The sequence below is a fragment of the Colius striatus genome, chromosome Z (assembly GCF_028858725.1).
Source record: "Colius striatus isolate bColStr4 chromosome Z, bColStr4.1.hap1, whole genome shotgun sequence".
Taxonomy (NCBI): Eukaryota; Metazoa; Chordata; class Aves; order Coliiformes; family Coliidae; genus Colius; species Colius striatus.
Genome location: NC_084790.1, coordinates 58,046,219 through 58,062,115, shown reverse-complemented (window position 1 = coordinate 58,062,115; position 15,897 = coordinate 58,046,219). Strand labels below are relative to the sequence as shown.

At 38.3% G+C, this 15,897-nt stretch overlaps 1 protein-coding gene across 2 annotated transcripts in view; it reads left to right on the top strand.

The window, feature by feature from the left end:
- Window positions 1–385: 385 nt before the first annotated feature.
- FREM1 (FRAS1 related extracellular matrix 1) overlaps window positions 386–15,897 on the top strand; it is a 58,861-nt gene continuing 43,349 nt past the window's right edge. For both annotated transcript variants that reach the window (XM_010195630.2, XM_062018174.1), the window contains exons 1-11: window positions 386–681; window positions 5,397–5,491; window positions 6,041–6,342; window positions 6,845–7,041; window positions 7,638–7,961; window positions 9,726–9,834; window positions 9,961–10,092; window positions 12,776–13,120; window positions 13,729–13,871; window positions 14,188–14,384; window positions 15,582–15,672. In XM_010195630.2, the coding sequence (XP_010193932.1) occupies window positions 454–681; window positions 5,397–5,491; window positions 6,041–6,342; window positions 6,845–7,041; window positions 7,638–7,961; window positions 9,726–9,834; window positions 9,961–10,092; window positions 12,776–13,120; window positions 13,729–13,871; window positions 14,188–14,384; window positions 15,582–15,672 (2,163 nt within the window). In that variant the 5' untranslated portion in view covers window positions 386–453. The remainder of the gene's footprint in view (window positions 682–5,396; window positions 5,492–6,040; window positions 6,343–6,844; window positions 7,042–7,637; window positions 7,962–9,725; window positions 9,835–9,960; window positions 10,093–12,775; window positions 13,121–13,728; window positions 13,872–14,187; window positions 14,385–15,581; window positions 15,673–15,897) is intronic.

The window sequence follows — 15,897 nt, the reverse complement described above, 5'->3', positions numbered from 1 at the left end:
GTACATAGCTAATTTTCTAAGCATGTGTGCACTTAATAGTATCTAAGGTGAAGTTAAGCTTCTCTTGAAATAAAATACAAGTTTAAGAAATTGCAGATGTTTTTTGTGTGGTTAGTTTTTTTCCCTCAATAGTTACTCAGTGCCTCATACAAATTTCCTTTCTTTTTTCTTTTTTTTTCAGGATAAACAAATTCTACAAGTAATCTGAGAAGACATTCCTCTTTTTGTCAGATTTAACTGATGAATCTTATAAAAGCCTGAGGATATTTTGAAAGGCCTCAGTCCAAACTTCAGCCAGTGGGTGCATCTTAATAGAAGACATGTGGTACATTGTTACCTGCTACTAATACTTTTTGATCCTTCATTGTATATGGAAAATCCACTGGCAGAGAAAGAGACGACTGATTTTGTTACATTTTCACTGGTGGAAAAGTGCCTCCATTCCCTCATAATATGAAGCTCTTTCAGCAAAGTTGGTTGTTTCTACTGCTGCCTGTTGTACTAAGAGTTGCATGCTCCTCCTTTATTAGTGTCAACCTTGGCATGAAAGTGATGAAAGGACAGTCTGTCTTCCTGACAGAAGACGACCTCAAGTTTTCCATCCCCAGAGAGGATATCTGCAAAGTAGAAGTTGAGCTTAATGAGCCAATTACACAAAGAGTTGGGAAACTAACTCCACAGGTATTTGGGCTTTATTGTACTGCTCTGAGTTTCTATGTGTGTGCAAGCTGTGATAAAAACTAGAAAGAGCTGGTTCATTGAATTACATTTTTTGAGGTGGTGACCAAAAGGCATGAAATGGAATGGTCTGCGAGATAAAATCTTTTACTAAAAGTAGCCAACTGATGGAGAACTGAGACCCTGAAATCCAAAAGCTGTGTTCAGAAACATGAGTGCATAGAAGTGAGTTCAATTAGACTCTCACAAATGGAGAATGGGTATTTTGAAACTTTTGGTTAGTAGATATTATCTAGACGCTCAACTGCTTGTGTTTGTACCATGAGGGTAACCAGTGCCCCTTGGTTAATGCATAGCCTGCTGCAGCAATTTGCAATTTAGTCACGCAGACACTACTTACGGAACAATTAAGAAAAAAATAATCACATACAATAAGCACATTGTCTACACCATTATTTGCTCTGCTCTGCAACAGCTAAATTGCTAGCAGATGGCAAATATATAAAGAAAAAAAGTTTTTTGTTACAATTTTGAGCTTGCAGGAATAATGACATATATTTCACTTATCACTGTTCTCATACTCATTTGCCTTACAAATCTCTCACCTGAAAGTTACAGCAGGAAGGAGTTGAAAGCAACAGTAGAGATAGAAGATGAGGAGTTTTCACGAACCATACCTAAATAGTTGTCTGTTTTTGGAAAGTTTTCTTTATTGTACCATACAGCACATATGTCTATACATTTGTATACATACATTGTTTTAGGCATCCTCTCTGAGGTTTCTCATGGTTTCTGTGAAGACTGATGCAGGAGCACCAGTCTGAGTAGATTTTTCAATGTGTCTGGCTTAGCAATCATCATTATTTTTGTACAAAGCTAATGAGTACTTCAGCTGAACCAGTGCATGGAAGGAGCAGAGGCATGACAAGGAAAAAAAGAGGCAGTGAGCAGGGCAATATGTGATCTTCTCCAGACACTGGCCCCAAGAAACGGTGTCCCTGCTGAGACTTCCAAGGGCTTGCTATCAGAACAGGAGCTCTGACCATTGTCTCCCCTCTTCACTTCTCTGGTTTAGTTTGGCCCAGGAGTAAAAAAAGAGAGATTTACATGTCTCATTGCTGGCCAATTTCTTCTGAAGACAAGCCGACTGGCAGATGGAATGACCTTACTTTTTATTTCTGTCTCAGCTTCTACTTGCAGTAGGTCTCAAGTATTTTGAAAATGCCACATTGTCCTTTGTAACCTAATGTGTTTCAAGCACAAGATCAGAGTCAGTTTTCCTCAGAACCCAGGAGATGTATATTTACCATACCTTATTTTTCAAATACCCAGGGTCCTTGAATTTCCCCTCTCCCAATCCCACCTCCCCACTAAGTCCCTATCCCTTCGTGGCCTAGATGTGAGCCCAGGCAGCCGAGTGTGGCTCTTAGAGGCTCCTGGAGAGGTAAGCTCTGGGTTATCAGACTGGAGAGGGGCTGTGGCTGCTGGCTATGCCCAGGTGGTAGAGAGGTGGGGCAGCCAGAGACACACTGCCACGTGGGATCCCCAGGGAGACTAACAGAGACATAGGCAGCCTGTCTATCTCAAGTCATATTTTCTTGCTGGGAAAGAATAAGAAAGCATCTGTGAGTAGAGGGCTTCTGTCTTAAAATACAAAATCCTGATCCAGACATTGAAAAGTGCTGCCTGAACTTTCATGATTCCTGAAAAGAGGTGCCGGAGCTGTCTTGATGTCACTCATGCTCTTTGTATCAGGAAGTTCTGCAGCCAGAAAAAGTTTCTGGTCTGATCTGTTTTACTGCCATGAAAGTGAGTAATGTCCTAAGAATGTATGAGAATTTAATTATAAATTGTAATTGAAAAACAGTTGAGCTAGAAAAAAACAATGCTTGAGAGTAATTAGGAAAATATTTAGATCTCCTTTGTCTTACCCAACAAATTTAAAAGACAATTAAGAATTGCCTGTTCATATCAAAGGGATACATATTAGGAAACATAAAACAGATGTTTCTTCTTGCAAAGCACATTATGTCTTATATATGATTGACAGTCAGTGGTAACAGGCTTTTATGGAAAGTTCTTTCATTTTCCATCCCTTTGCTATCAATTAAAGAAATTGAAGTAATCATGTATTAAAAAGAAACAAATTAATGCTTTGATGTAATAAACCACCTCCTTTGCTGTAGGAAGTCAGGGAAACATCATCTGAACAGTATCTCATTGTTAGGTACACACCTAACCTACGTCACCAAAAACCCTACAGATTTAAAAACCCTACAGATTTTGAGGGCTCTACACTGATTTACATCAATGAAGAATCTCATCTTCAATGTAAAACATTAAACTATTTCAGGCTGTAACATGAATGGCTTTTGTATAAAATGGGGTTTTGATTTTTTTAAAATTTTTTAATTAATTAATTAATTAATTAATTAATTAAAATGAAATTTTAAAATTTTTTTAAAAAAAATTTCTTTTCTTTAAGGCAACATGTCACCTAAGCACTTATCTTAGTTGGTTTTTTTGGTAGGATATCACTTAGGACTATCTAATTAATCACTTTCCTTTATGTTAGCTTGTACTAAGAAAGAAAAGACATGACATAAGATAAAAGACATTAGCAAGCAAGACATTCTTGTTAAATACTGAAAGAACAATGAAACACATAGTTCTGTGACATTTGAAAACAATACACATGGAACCTCCATAACATAATCAAAAGCTCCATCACGAGAGAGCAATTTTGTTTGTCACAAACTGTTCCTGTCCTTCCTTTAAAGCAATTGTACTTTCCATAACATCATACATTACAGTTTATTCCAATATTGTTTTAGCCAATAGGAAGAGTGATAAATCCATGTACACGTGTCTGATAGTCAACTCATTACTTAAAAAATGCCCACCTTTTTACATTATTCTTCTTGTTGAAATTTAAAAGCAAGCAATACATTTTAAAATCACTAGAAATATAGAATGAGTACCACATAGCTGGTGCCTTTGAGAATAACTTCAGTAAAAATGGACACTGCCAGTAGTAATGAAAGATTATAAATTCTAATGATTTTTCCGTCATGGAAACATGCAAGTTTAATTCTGTTTAACACCTAGAAAGAAACTAGAATCAATAGTTCTTATATCCTTTAATGTAAATCTACAAGTGGTCATGGTACGCTTCAGTTAACTATACATTAACAACTAATTCAGGAATTAAAGTATTATTTTAGCTTTACACTGAAATTCAGAACATCCAAAGGCTTTCTCTATGCACTGCACTTGCAGTCAATATTTCAGAACCTCACTAAAATCCTCCTTCCACTTCATCATCTTCTAAAGCAGTTAGGCAGATGCAGGTAATTCAGGAATTTCATTCCACTTCTTTTCATGATTTTTTTTAGTGTGTTTTAAGAAATGACTAATAGTAAGAAATAATCTTTCTGCAAAAATATGTGATTTGTCAGTCAGCCACATGTGTATACCAATCCTTACTAGTTATGGCCTCATCAGGTCTATTAGTGAATGCTGAACAGATACTGCTTTAGTCCATAGAAGAAGTAACCAGTTGTGAATACTGCTCATAAAAACGGAATCAAACTCACATTTAGTTTCATGGTGAGATAATCAGCAAATTCAATGATTAGCTTTTGTTTTCTTACTGTCAAGAATATATCCTGTCTCTCTGCAGATATGAAATATGAGTATCATCCACCTATGCATAGGCTGTGTAAGGGCTCCTTAAAGATAACATAGATGTGGTCTTATCATGCTAGGACCTTTCAGATGTTAAACTCCATAGGGAAGTATAGCTACATTTGCCAGATTTTCAAATTGGTGTATGTGAGGACATGAAAATCCTAGGACCCAGAATCCAAATCCCTGCTCCAAAGAATGGGTGTGTCAGAACTCTCCCATTTGGGTCAGACATTTTTGCTCCTTGCCTCATTTTCACAAGTCAGCAAGCCATTAAATCAAACGATCAGCCTGAAAATGTGTCTGTTTTAGATGGTAAGATAGCCATCTGTGGCCAACTGTCTTTCCAAATTTGGCCTTTATCAAATGTGTCATATGAATTAGTTTGTTTTGGATTAGCCGGTGGACAAGATATAGACATTCTGTTTTCTTCTGTGCTGTGTGATTACACTGACATTGGGGCTGGCTGTTGGTATGGCACAGAGGTGACATCTGATCTAGTTAAAGGCTGATGGTACAAAGTCAGTGTTCTGAAAATATGTGGCAAAGCTGAGCCAGTAAATTTTAGAACAGAGACCAATGGTAGTGCCCGTAAAGTAGGATTTACTGTATAATCAAGCTAACACCATAAGCAAAATTAAAAGCTAATAAAACTAATATTATACTGCAGGAACTACTGGATTTTAAGGTACTCAGCAGTTTTCCCACTGACTACAACTGCATCCATAAGTCTCCAGGCAGCAGTGGTAGAGAGGTGTGAACTTAAACTGTTTATTGAGGTGCAGGAAGGACATGGCAGCCTGGAACAATCACATTTTTATGCTTGTTCCCCTGTAGAATGACAGGGGAACATGAAAATGGTTGCTCTGACTCCTTCTGGGGAGACCATAGAACAAATGAATACCTATTCACAGATTTAAACTACAGATAAAAGATTTGCTTAGTCTGGTGCATTCCTGACAGAGAGAAGTGAAACCAAAGCCTTGAAGTTAACATCCTTCATAGTGTTATATCTGTCTATTCTTTCACAGGTTTTTGACTGTCACTTCCTTCCTAATGAAGTCAAATACACCCACAATGGCTGTCCAATTTTAGATGAAGACACAATCATGCTTAGGCTGTACAGGTAAGAAGCATTGGGACATCACACTTCATTGTTACCAGGAGCATAGTTGCCCTCAGGCAGAGAAAGTAATACATTTAATCACAGTAAAAGCATGTACTGCTGTACATAACTAGTTAGATCCAGTAGCAGCGTCATTAGTCGACAAGTAACTGAGTGACTGTCTGCTTGCAGAAACATTTATCATGATGTATTTAAGACATGCTGAAATAATGTTTGTTAGCATTAATAAATACTATGTGTTGCTTGTTTACTACAGAAAACCAGTGACTTCTTTATATTATTGAAAGTGACAGCTGTTCTTTCAGAGCACTGTATGTTATATGCTGTGCAGCTGATAGAAACACAGACTCTTAAACAGCTAGTAAACTCTTTGCACAGACATTATTTTTACAAGTATGAGGAAGTGTCTGGCACCTCAAGGTCTCTGGCAATCTGAGAGAAGGGATGAGAGAAAATGGTTTGAGTAATTAAATTTAGAAGCTGAGGTCAAACTCATAGAGTGACAGAAGATGGGATTAAGAATAATTATTTTCCTTCTACTACTTGCAGGTTTACAGAAACTGAAACGTTTGTAGAGACATTCACCCTTCATGTGCAGTTACTTGAGCCAGACTGTAACATCATCAAAATGCGCTCCCGTGCCCTGGAGGTCCCTGAGTACTATGGTCTGTCTAGGGTGATTGACAAGAATGTCCTCACTTTCGACTATGACAGGAAGATAAATCTGGATTGCACTATTTCCATAGACTCTTTAGAAACACATCTGCCTGCTCATGGCCAACTCATCACTGGGGAAGTGCAGAAAGAGCAGCTTCGTGGAGATCAGCCACAGAGCTTCTTCCCTGACCCTAGTACGGTGTGCTTTAATTGTTTGTATTGGTAGGTTCAAAGAGACCCAGCAGATTAAGTCTGCAATGGTGAGTTACTTCAGACATGCTGGGTAAGTGTGGGTCATGTGGAGTTTAATGAACACCTTAAGCTATCATAGAAACTAAAAGAGGCATGAAGCTTGTGTGAAGCACAGCACAGTTCACAGATTTAGATCAGTAAGGCTGATTGGAGTCTGGTTTTGTCTTAGACCTGCAGACTAATGTCATGGCTTTTAGAGTGCCAAGATGAATTAGAAACAGTCCAGAGAGTTGTCAGGAGACTGCACCCATGCAAGAGACCAAGGACGGTTAGAGTTGGCAGAAGTCAGTTGAAAACAAAATCCTGTAGAAAAAGTTAAATCAGGAAAGGGATTCTAGTTCTCATCACATTGGCTTTTTATCAGAGTTAGATTGCTATACTGATAAGCTTCCCACATTGATTTCTGTTCTGGTAACTTTCATGATTGTTTCTGCTGAGTTACAGAGGACAGCCTGGGCCAGCACTGTGGAAACGAGAGCTGCATGCTGGGACTGGGAGCTGTTCAGAACACAAAAATCAGCTGCGAACAATTTCTGAGGATGGGGATTAGATATCAACACCTTGACCCTCCCTCGCCTGACACTGATTATATTCCTGTGAGGCTGGATCTCACGGATAGGAGAAGCAAAATCCTCCACAAGGTAGACTTTTATGCAAGCTTATAACTTCTGATTGCCTTCCTGGTTAAAAAAAAAACAGTTCTGAAGAGAGATAGCAATCCTGAAAGTTTGTTCAGTTCTAACAGTGTCGCCAGCTGGGCAAATGAAATACACCATCTCTGTGTCTCTATGCTTAAACCATTATGACTAGAGAGAAACACCTCTAGATGTGCACAGACAGGCAGAAGTAGTTCAGCCTGAAAGCAAAACCAATTCTGGTGTAACTCCACTTCTTTTTTTTTTTTTTTTTTAATAAGAACATGAGCTGCACTGACTTAAACATACACAGTAATTACTAAGTTAAGAGCACATAAAATTAAGGAGTTTGTTTCAGCCCAAAATTAAAGAATAAATAAGACCAGTGAACATGGAAGATGTTTTCAGGTTATTTACTTTAGGCCTTTCTTCATTAAAATGTTTCAATTCTTCTTTTCAAAATTATTATTGCTTTATCATGTACCAAAATTAGCAAACTTACAAAAGTCATAAAAATTACAATTACAAAAGTACCAAATATTAAGATAATGGAAATGGAATTTATTTTGTTTTCTTCACTTTTGTCCTTTTTCCTCTTGTAGACTGAATATGCATGGCTCCCTGTTCAGATTAAAGGTGCTATTCCCAATCAAATACCCAACGCTGTCCTTACTGCAAAGTTCATCCTGGAAGTAGATCAATTTATTTTAACCCCCTTTACAACCACAGTTGTTGATTCTGAAGACAGTGAAACTCCAAAGCCCTTGCTTGTATTCAACATTACCAAGCCACCTGTGCAGGGCTTCATCACTCATCTATCTGACCATACAAAAGTTGTTGGTTCTTTCACGTGGAAAGATCTCAATGACATGCTCATTGCCTATCAGCCTCCAAATAACAGCCACACAGAGAGAAGGAATTATGAGGTAACAGTGTATGCACATTTGTTGTTTTTCATCTCCTTAAGTTCAGTAAGCTGTAGATAAATGCATTCATTTGTATTACATTTTTTTCAGAAAAAAAAAATTGCTATAATGATATGTAATGCAGAAGCAGAGGTAGCAACTTTTACAACTTCTTTCTCATGGGACTTATCAGCTTAACCATCAACACAAATCAGATACTTGTTTCTTACTACTTAAGAATTCCTTTTCATTGAATGATTTTCATTCCCTCTGATTGAGAATATCTAAACAGATTTTTTTTTTGGTTCTTCTTTTAATATTTTTTGTTTACATTATTGTTTTTTAATGAAGGGATGGGGGAATAATGCTACTTGTAGATCTAACCAAGAATCTTTGGAAGAATCAGTAGTTCGTTTTCCACATAGCTTTTGTCTCTAAATGACAGCACTGGTCCTTGTGACCTACTGACACGTGGCATATTTAAAGCCACAAAAGCTAAATGTCAGGACTGCCATTTGATCTTGACCCCTACCTACTGTTTCAGTGGTGGTATGGGGATAACAGAAAGGAACACCTAACAGCTCCTGCTTGGAGGAGTAAAAGCATATCACTAACATAGAGAACATGATGTAAATTAAGAGAACTAGCTGGTGTCTGCAGGGTCTGGAATAAGTAAGCAAATAAACAGTGTCAATCTATGAGACAAGGCTGCAGGAATACATTTACAATTTATGGGAGCAAACAGAGCATCATTTCTACCTTCTTGTTGTCTGTTTCTCCCTCTAGATCTGCCACAGAGTACTAATGACGAATGTCTCCTACTTTGGGCATAGTGTTACTTAATTTTTTTCAGTAACCAGTTCTGCTAGATATTTCGTGTAATTCAGTAGTATGCAAGCACTTTGAGAAATAAGCAGTAGTCTTGAAAAGGATATACAAAAGGAAGAGAAATTACTTAAAGGAATATATAAATACACTGATAGTTGTATAACAACTATCTGATAAGACAGTTAAGCAACAACCCAAATGAAACAAAATGTTTGGTACTGAAGTGAAACTGAAGAGACAGAAAAGAAGATCAAGGTATACTGGGGAAAGTGTGGACTGTAAAGCAGAGGAATAGTTACAGAAACTTTAGCACCTGATGCTGACAAGGCTTGTCTTTTTTTAACCTTGGCAATCACAGAAACCTCCTTTCTTTCCATTTCCTTAGTATAAGGATCAGTCATCCTACCAAATCATCTGTTCCTCAAGTGTCTCTTCTCTGTTCTGCATTTAGCATTGTTTGATCACAGTTTCAACAATTTAACAACTCAAAAATTTCATAATCCAGGAGTTTCATATTTTGAGGGTTTTAATTTTTTTTGTTTTTCTGTGCTGTTCTATATTTTTTCTTTCATAATTATTTTGGTCCTACATATGTTAAAAAAATGGGAAATGTTGCTTCCTTCTCTTACTATAAAAAAGCCCTATGTAAATGGCTAAGTTATTTGTACTCCAAACAATAGTGAAAATGCTTATCTTTCCCATCAATTTCCACACATTGCAAATTTGATTTCCACAGCATTCATTCTGAAGAACAACAAAGGTAGAGATTTAACTTAGTGCAAAGCCTTAAAGGCTCTTTTTAGAAGCCAAATCAAGTTTCATTTGTCAATACACTATCAAAAGACTAGACCTTTCAGGTAAGAATATACTAAAAAGTTTTTTGAGGTACAGCTGTTTTTCAGGCTCTTTTTTTTTTTTTTTTTTTCCTAACATATAGTTTGTCTGTTTTCACAACAGGTGGAATTTGAGGTCCATGACTTCTACTTTGAAAGGAGTTTACCAATTACTGTACATCTTTCTATCAGAACAACAGATACAAATGCTCCCCGGGTATCATGGAATACAGGTGAGATCTCTTTTTTATCAGTTTATTTTGATACAGAATTTGTAACACTTTAACACAGAAAGGTTGGATGTGGATAGACTCAAATGCTGCAGACACTCTGGTGAAATAATACTCTTTGCTTTGCAGGCCTCAGCCTCCTGGAAGGGCAATCTCGACCAATCACGTGGCAACACTTCCAAATTGTAGACAACGATGATATCCAAAATGTTCACTTGGTCATTGTTGACGGCTTACAGCATGGACAAATCACAGTGAGAGGTAAATAATTTCCACTTGAAGGCCTGGAAGCATGTTTTCTAGTGACAACGGGCTACCATAATATGACAGCCAGCAAGATGTTGATAGAATGTGTCATATGTTGCTCCCTGCTACGGGTAGCCAGTGTAAGAGCCAAGTTTACAAAATGAAGGTGTGGAAGGAAATACCTGGATATTTCCTCATAAAGGAAGTCAAATCTTAGCTGAACACTTTTGCAAGTAGTGTATTTATGCTATTCACATTCTTAAACGAGAGATTTGTATATCTGACATTTTACCTACACATCATTTTCATTTGAAAACTAAATTGGTTTTTAGCTTCTTCATGGGAGGTGATGTCAGCCCAAGCGAGCTGATGCAGCCTGTCACGGCATGCAGCAGGCCTGCTGCTGCCCTGTCTCACCAAGGCTAAGTGAAAATGCTGCAAAAACAAGAGCCAGGCGAGGTTCAAGCTGGATATTTGGAGGAATTTCTTTACTGGAAGGGTTGTCAGACGTTGGAACAGGCTGCCCAGGGAAGTGGTGGAGTCACCATCCCTGGAAGTGTTTAAGAGATGGGTGGATACTGCACTTAGGGAAACGGTCTAGTGGTTGACAGGGCTAGGGCAAATGCTGGACTCAATCTTAAAGGTCTCTTCCAGCTGAAATGATTCTATGATTCTATATTGCTTTGTGTTGCCCAAAGGAAACAAGAAAACCTAGGGCATGAGAGAACAGATTCTGTGGGTTTCCCTCTAGAGTGGAGAGCAAGCCAGGCCAGTACTGTTCTCCTGCCCCTGTCTACTGGGCCAAGGAGCTGAGGCTGGTGGCAGGCTTACCAGTCCACTCTCCTCCTGATCAGCTTCCCTGGCTACAGCCACACTAGTTATGGGGATTAGAAAAAGAATATTGAAAAATTCACCATTTTAACTTTTGTGTGTTGGCATCTCCCAGTTGAAACTTCAAAGGAATCAGTTCTGCTGTCCCTGAGCAGACATGACCTAGGTAGAAATGACGTTACTGTATTTGCACTGTATTTGAATTCTTACAGTTTTGCTTAAAGATCCTAAGGAATGGCAGGTGATTTTGATTTATTGGCAAAAACATTTGGTTAGGGTTACTGGCAGGTTTAACATTTATTACAAAAAGGAGTAATTAAATTAGATTTCTGATTTGTTAGCCCTCTGCATTGCCAATAACTAATTTTGCCTTTCTATCTCATGAGTCAGCACAGTGCTGCTCTCTTTGGGAAAGTGGTTAGGCAAGAAAAGTGTCCCTGCTCTTCGCAGGGTGGAAAGATGCTGCTATCAATGCTGCATTTTTTGAGAGTTAAATATATTTACATAAAATGCATAGACTGGAGACTGAAAGCAAGTATTTAAAGGGGAATGTGGTATTTGGAAATCTGTAGAAACAGAAACTATTCAGAATCACATTTCATCTCAGGAAAGTATTGCAAAGAAGTTCAGTGTCCTCACAATCATTCTCCTGTAACACTACAAACAGAAACTCGTGGAGTCAGTACTGTTAGGCTCACCCCAGTGTTACAGGTGGCTCTGCAGCCAGCGAGGGAGTGGGCTGTAGGCTGTAGAGCATGCAGAACTCAGGGCCCATCCTGTGGTGGCAGTCCCATCCTTGCATGCAGCCTTCTCTGGTTTCTCAGCTTCCTGTTGGCCAGCTGTCCTCACTGGATATTTCTTTGCCAGTGAGTACCCCTTATTCTCTTTGACATCTCTGTGGGGGGCACATGCAAAGGAAACTATCACAGCAATTACTGTCAATTGCCTTTTTTGTCTATCAAGCACCAACCAGTGTTCAAATAGGAAAGCTCAGCTTTAGGCCTCCATCTGTACTGTAACTATAATACTGTTGACAAATGGTCTGAGATACTGTCCAAATCGGGGGAGGGATTCCTATTAACTGCAGGAAATAGTGAATAAAGCCATTGTTTTGAATTATCTCTCACTTTGTTTGGTAATGTCAGTGCTAGAGCTGAAAGATTAAAAAACCAGAGAGTTATATATAGTGTTGTTCCCTGCCCTCTGTCACCTTTAACAGTTTTATTTTGGTGGAGAGTTATTTCTCTGTTCTAAAGTTTGCACATATTTCTCTTCAAGTAAGGAGTAAAGGGAGGGAACAGGTATCTCTGCTGATGCTACACAGCATGGAGGATAAAAAATATTTTCCTTGGAGGCTCTGGGGAGATCATCTCTTCCAGTACCACCTTTAACCTGACTGAATATTTGTGTGGGCATGCATAACAAATCCAGTGAAGCAGAGGCATAAGTTCTAATTATAGACAGTAACGTCAAAATGCAAACATTATTTTTTGTTTGCAATGAAATGCTGAGTTGTAATAAAAAAGTGTGTTTCTCTTTGATGCTTAAAATATGTTTTGTAATATATTCTGATAAGAAGGTAGAGGTCGGAATTAAAGCAGAAACTATTGCAGTTAAAAGCCCTTCATATCTCCAGTTATCTTTAGCTCAATGGACATATGGAAGATTTTCTCTGCTAGCACAGGTTCAAATTTTGCACTTATTAGCTATTCCAGCTTCTACAAATTTGTTTCCAGTAGGTGACATTACGTTTCATTTTTTCTAGTCAGAAACACATCTTCCTTCTGTCTCTTAATTCAAATTGGTGGAAGAATTCATTGGGTTGAACTGTGTGGTTTTGATGTGTTTCCTTCCACTGTTTTGACAGGACGGAAAGGATTCATGTTCACAGTCTCTGACATTCAGGCTGGAGTTGTTCACTACCATCATGATGACAGTGATTCTTCTAAGGACTCTGTGGTATTTAGAATTTCCGATGGCTCCAACAGTATTCGCCATAAGCTTCCAATCAATATTCTCCCTAAGGATGACAGCCCACCATTTCTTATCAGCAATGTTGTCATTGAAGTTCATGAGGGTCAGACAGTCCTGATTCAGGGCTCCATGCTTCATGCATCTGACATGGATTCCAGTGATGATTACATACTATTCAATATTACCAAGCCACCACAGGCTGGAGAAATCATGAAGAAACCAGGACCAAACTTGATAGGTAATGAAACATATCCATGAGAGCATATTTTACTTTGATCCTCCCTTTTTTAGCTACATTAAACATTAAAATTAGTCAAGGCATTTTGGCTCAGGACAAATTTGGACTTCTTTTATTATGGTGTAAATTCCCATAATTAATTAATGTTGATCTCTGCACCAGGATTTCTATACCTGAAAACATAGTTTATCCCATTCTATTCTTCCATTCTAAGTCTATTTCCCTAGTGTAAATTTCTCCTCCAGAAAAGCTGGGCCAGTCAAGAGTTATTGTGTCAGCAGTGAGCCCTGACAAGTTCAAAGCTATTTGACAACACTAATGATGCTAAAAATTCTTCCTCTTTTTTTTCCCTCTTTTTTCCCCCCTCTAAACAGGTCTTTTAGGCTTATGTGCTTTGTTCATTTTTTGGGTGATCTCTGAGTGATATAGAATAAGCTGATGATCTTCATGAAATGTTGAAGGAAATGAGATAACATTTCAAAGTGCTTGTCCTAATTAGAGTTAGAAAGATGACATTGTGCTTTATCAGTTACTTGCACAGCTAATGAACAATTTTAATGAATTATTAAAATAATGCACTGTTCAACAGAAAATCTGTTCTTCAACAGGGTATTCTGTCAGCAGTTTTCTTCAGAGGGATCTATTTAACGGAATAATTTATTATCATCATTTGGGGGGAGAAATATTTGAAGATTCCCTTGAGTTTGTGCTGTGTGATAGCCATGACCCTCCCAATCTCTCAGAGCCACAGGTATGAAACTGAAACATGTTTGGCAGAGTCCTGCATTTTTCCTTTAAATGGCTGATGCTCTTACAACTGAGGTCAGCTGAGAAGAGAGTATTTATTTCATCCATGAGTCCAGGAAACTGAATTTACCTTTGCTTCTTGTTTAAAGCCAAACCACTGATTCGCAGGTTTTGCATTTAAATCTTGTATATCTCCGTTACTCTTGTGTTCATGATATAACATGGCAGCCCCATCCTATATCTCATATATCAGAGATTTACTTACTTTTGTGTATGTATGAGAGAAATGGCTGCTGATTTTGCTGTTTTTATTATTTCAGGTGATGATGGTACACATTATCCCTGTGGATGATCAGCTACCCAGAGAAGCCCCAGGAGCAACACGTCACCTGGTTGTTAAGGAGACTGAGATTGCTCACCTGACTAAGAAACACCTCCACTTCATAGATGTGGAAGAGCAAGATAGGGAACTCACATACACCATAACTACTTCCCCATTTTTCTCTTGCACACGCAGGTAGGTGTGACCTGCTGTCCTTGCCAGTGAACAGGGTAACGATCCATGTAAGAGAAGCAGCCTCCGTGACAGTAGAATGCTCATGTCTCAGGTTCTCCATGTTTGCTCAAAGGGCAGGTGATAATAGCTGGATGCAGCTCTCCTGTTGATGATTAAGGGTTAGGTACAGATGAAAGCAATAATAATACGAGGTGTAATTAAAAAATTTTTAAAAAGCACAGCTTAGCATCACACAAGGAGCAGGAGAGCACTTGAAATCTTGTGTTTCTTTTTGTTGCACTTGTGTTTTATACTATCTTGTGGGATGCTCTACAACCTTGAGCACATCATGGTACCTCTCTGAACTGATAGAGTGGGGCTGATCTGAATGTGTCACAGATTGAGAAGATGAGGTGCTACAGTTTTTTCTAAGATATGTATTACTACCATGGCATAGTGAAGGATTCCTGGTCCTGGAGCAGGAACCTGTGGAGCAGAATGCAAACAGAACAGGTTATGAGGGAAATACAGTTATGGGATGAATGGATCAAGCAGCAGTTCACATTTCACTGATTTTTCACCATTTAGTAATTGCACGACAACATCAGCAACAATTTGCTGAATAGAAAAGTTTAAAATCCAGCCATTGTATGGTTTAAGGTGAAGATCAGCACTTTAACTTTTGGCCTCAAGCAACAGAGGATCAATATGCAGCTGGGAGAGAAGGACATTTAGGGTATTTCCCTAGTCAGTCAGATAGTCATGTTTATTCAGTTTGTCATTTACTGCTGTTGGAAAGCTGGCTTGATGGAAGCAGATTAATTTCAGAAGTTTGTAAGATGTAGGAAAACTAGAAAGAATTAATTTTTCCATGTAAAGATAAACACAGGTGTGTAAGTAATAAGAATGTAATGGACTACACTTGCAGGTATTGTTAATGATATAGGGTGTGCAGAGAGACACATAGCAAACCTGGGTATTGTTTATGAAGTATGCAATGATTTTTCATGACTGTCCTGAAAACTATTTCTTGTGCTCAGTCTTTTGTGGTAATGTTTAAATGAATTACAAGGACAGAAGAAAGAAAAATACTTTCCAATGCAGAGGGGAGTGGGAAGTTAATTTTAAATGCTAGATTGAGTTGTGTGACTGTTGTTTCTTCTGATGCCACTTCTTCAGCATCACTAACCAGGATATGGCACATGTATTTTTGTACAGCCATTCAGATGCTGGGAAGCTGTTTATGGTGGACACTGTTCCCAAGCTGGTCAAGGATCCTGCTGCTCTTGCACTGCGGTCATTCACTCAGGTTTGTTATGTCACCTCATACCATAACTAGTTCTAAACAAATTCTAGAAGTTACAAGCATACAGTTTCTTTTTGACAGGAAAACATTAGGTGGAAATTGAGGAGCAGTGCTACTGGGAGCTCTACTTAAGAAGCTCAAAACTTTGCTAATTAAATTTCAGCTTTTAAAACATGTTTCCATCACACTTCAGTTCTGCAATATGTAAACACAGCTCTCCTGAAAACA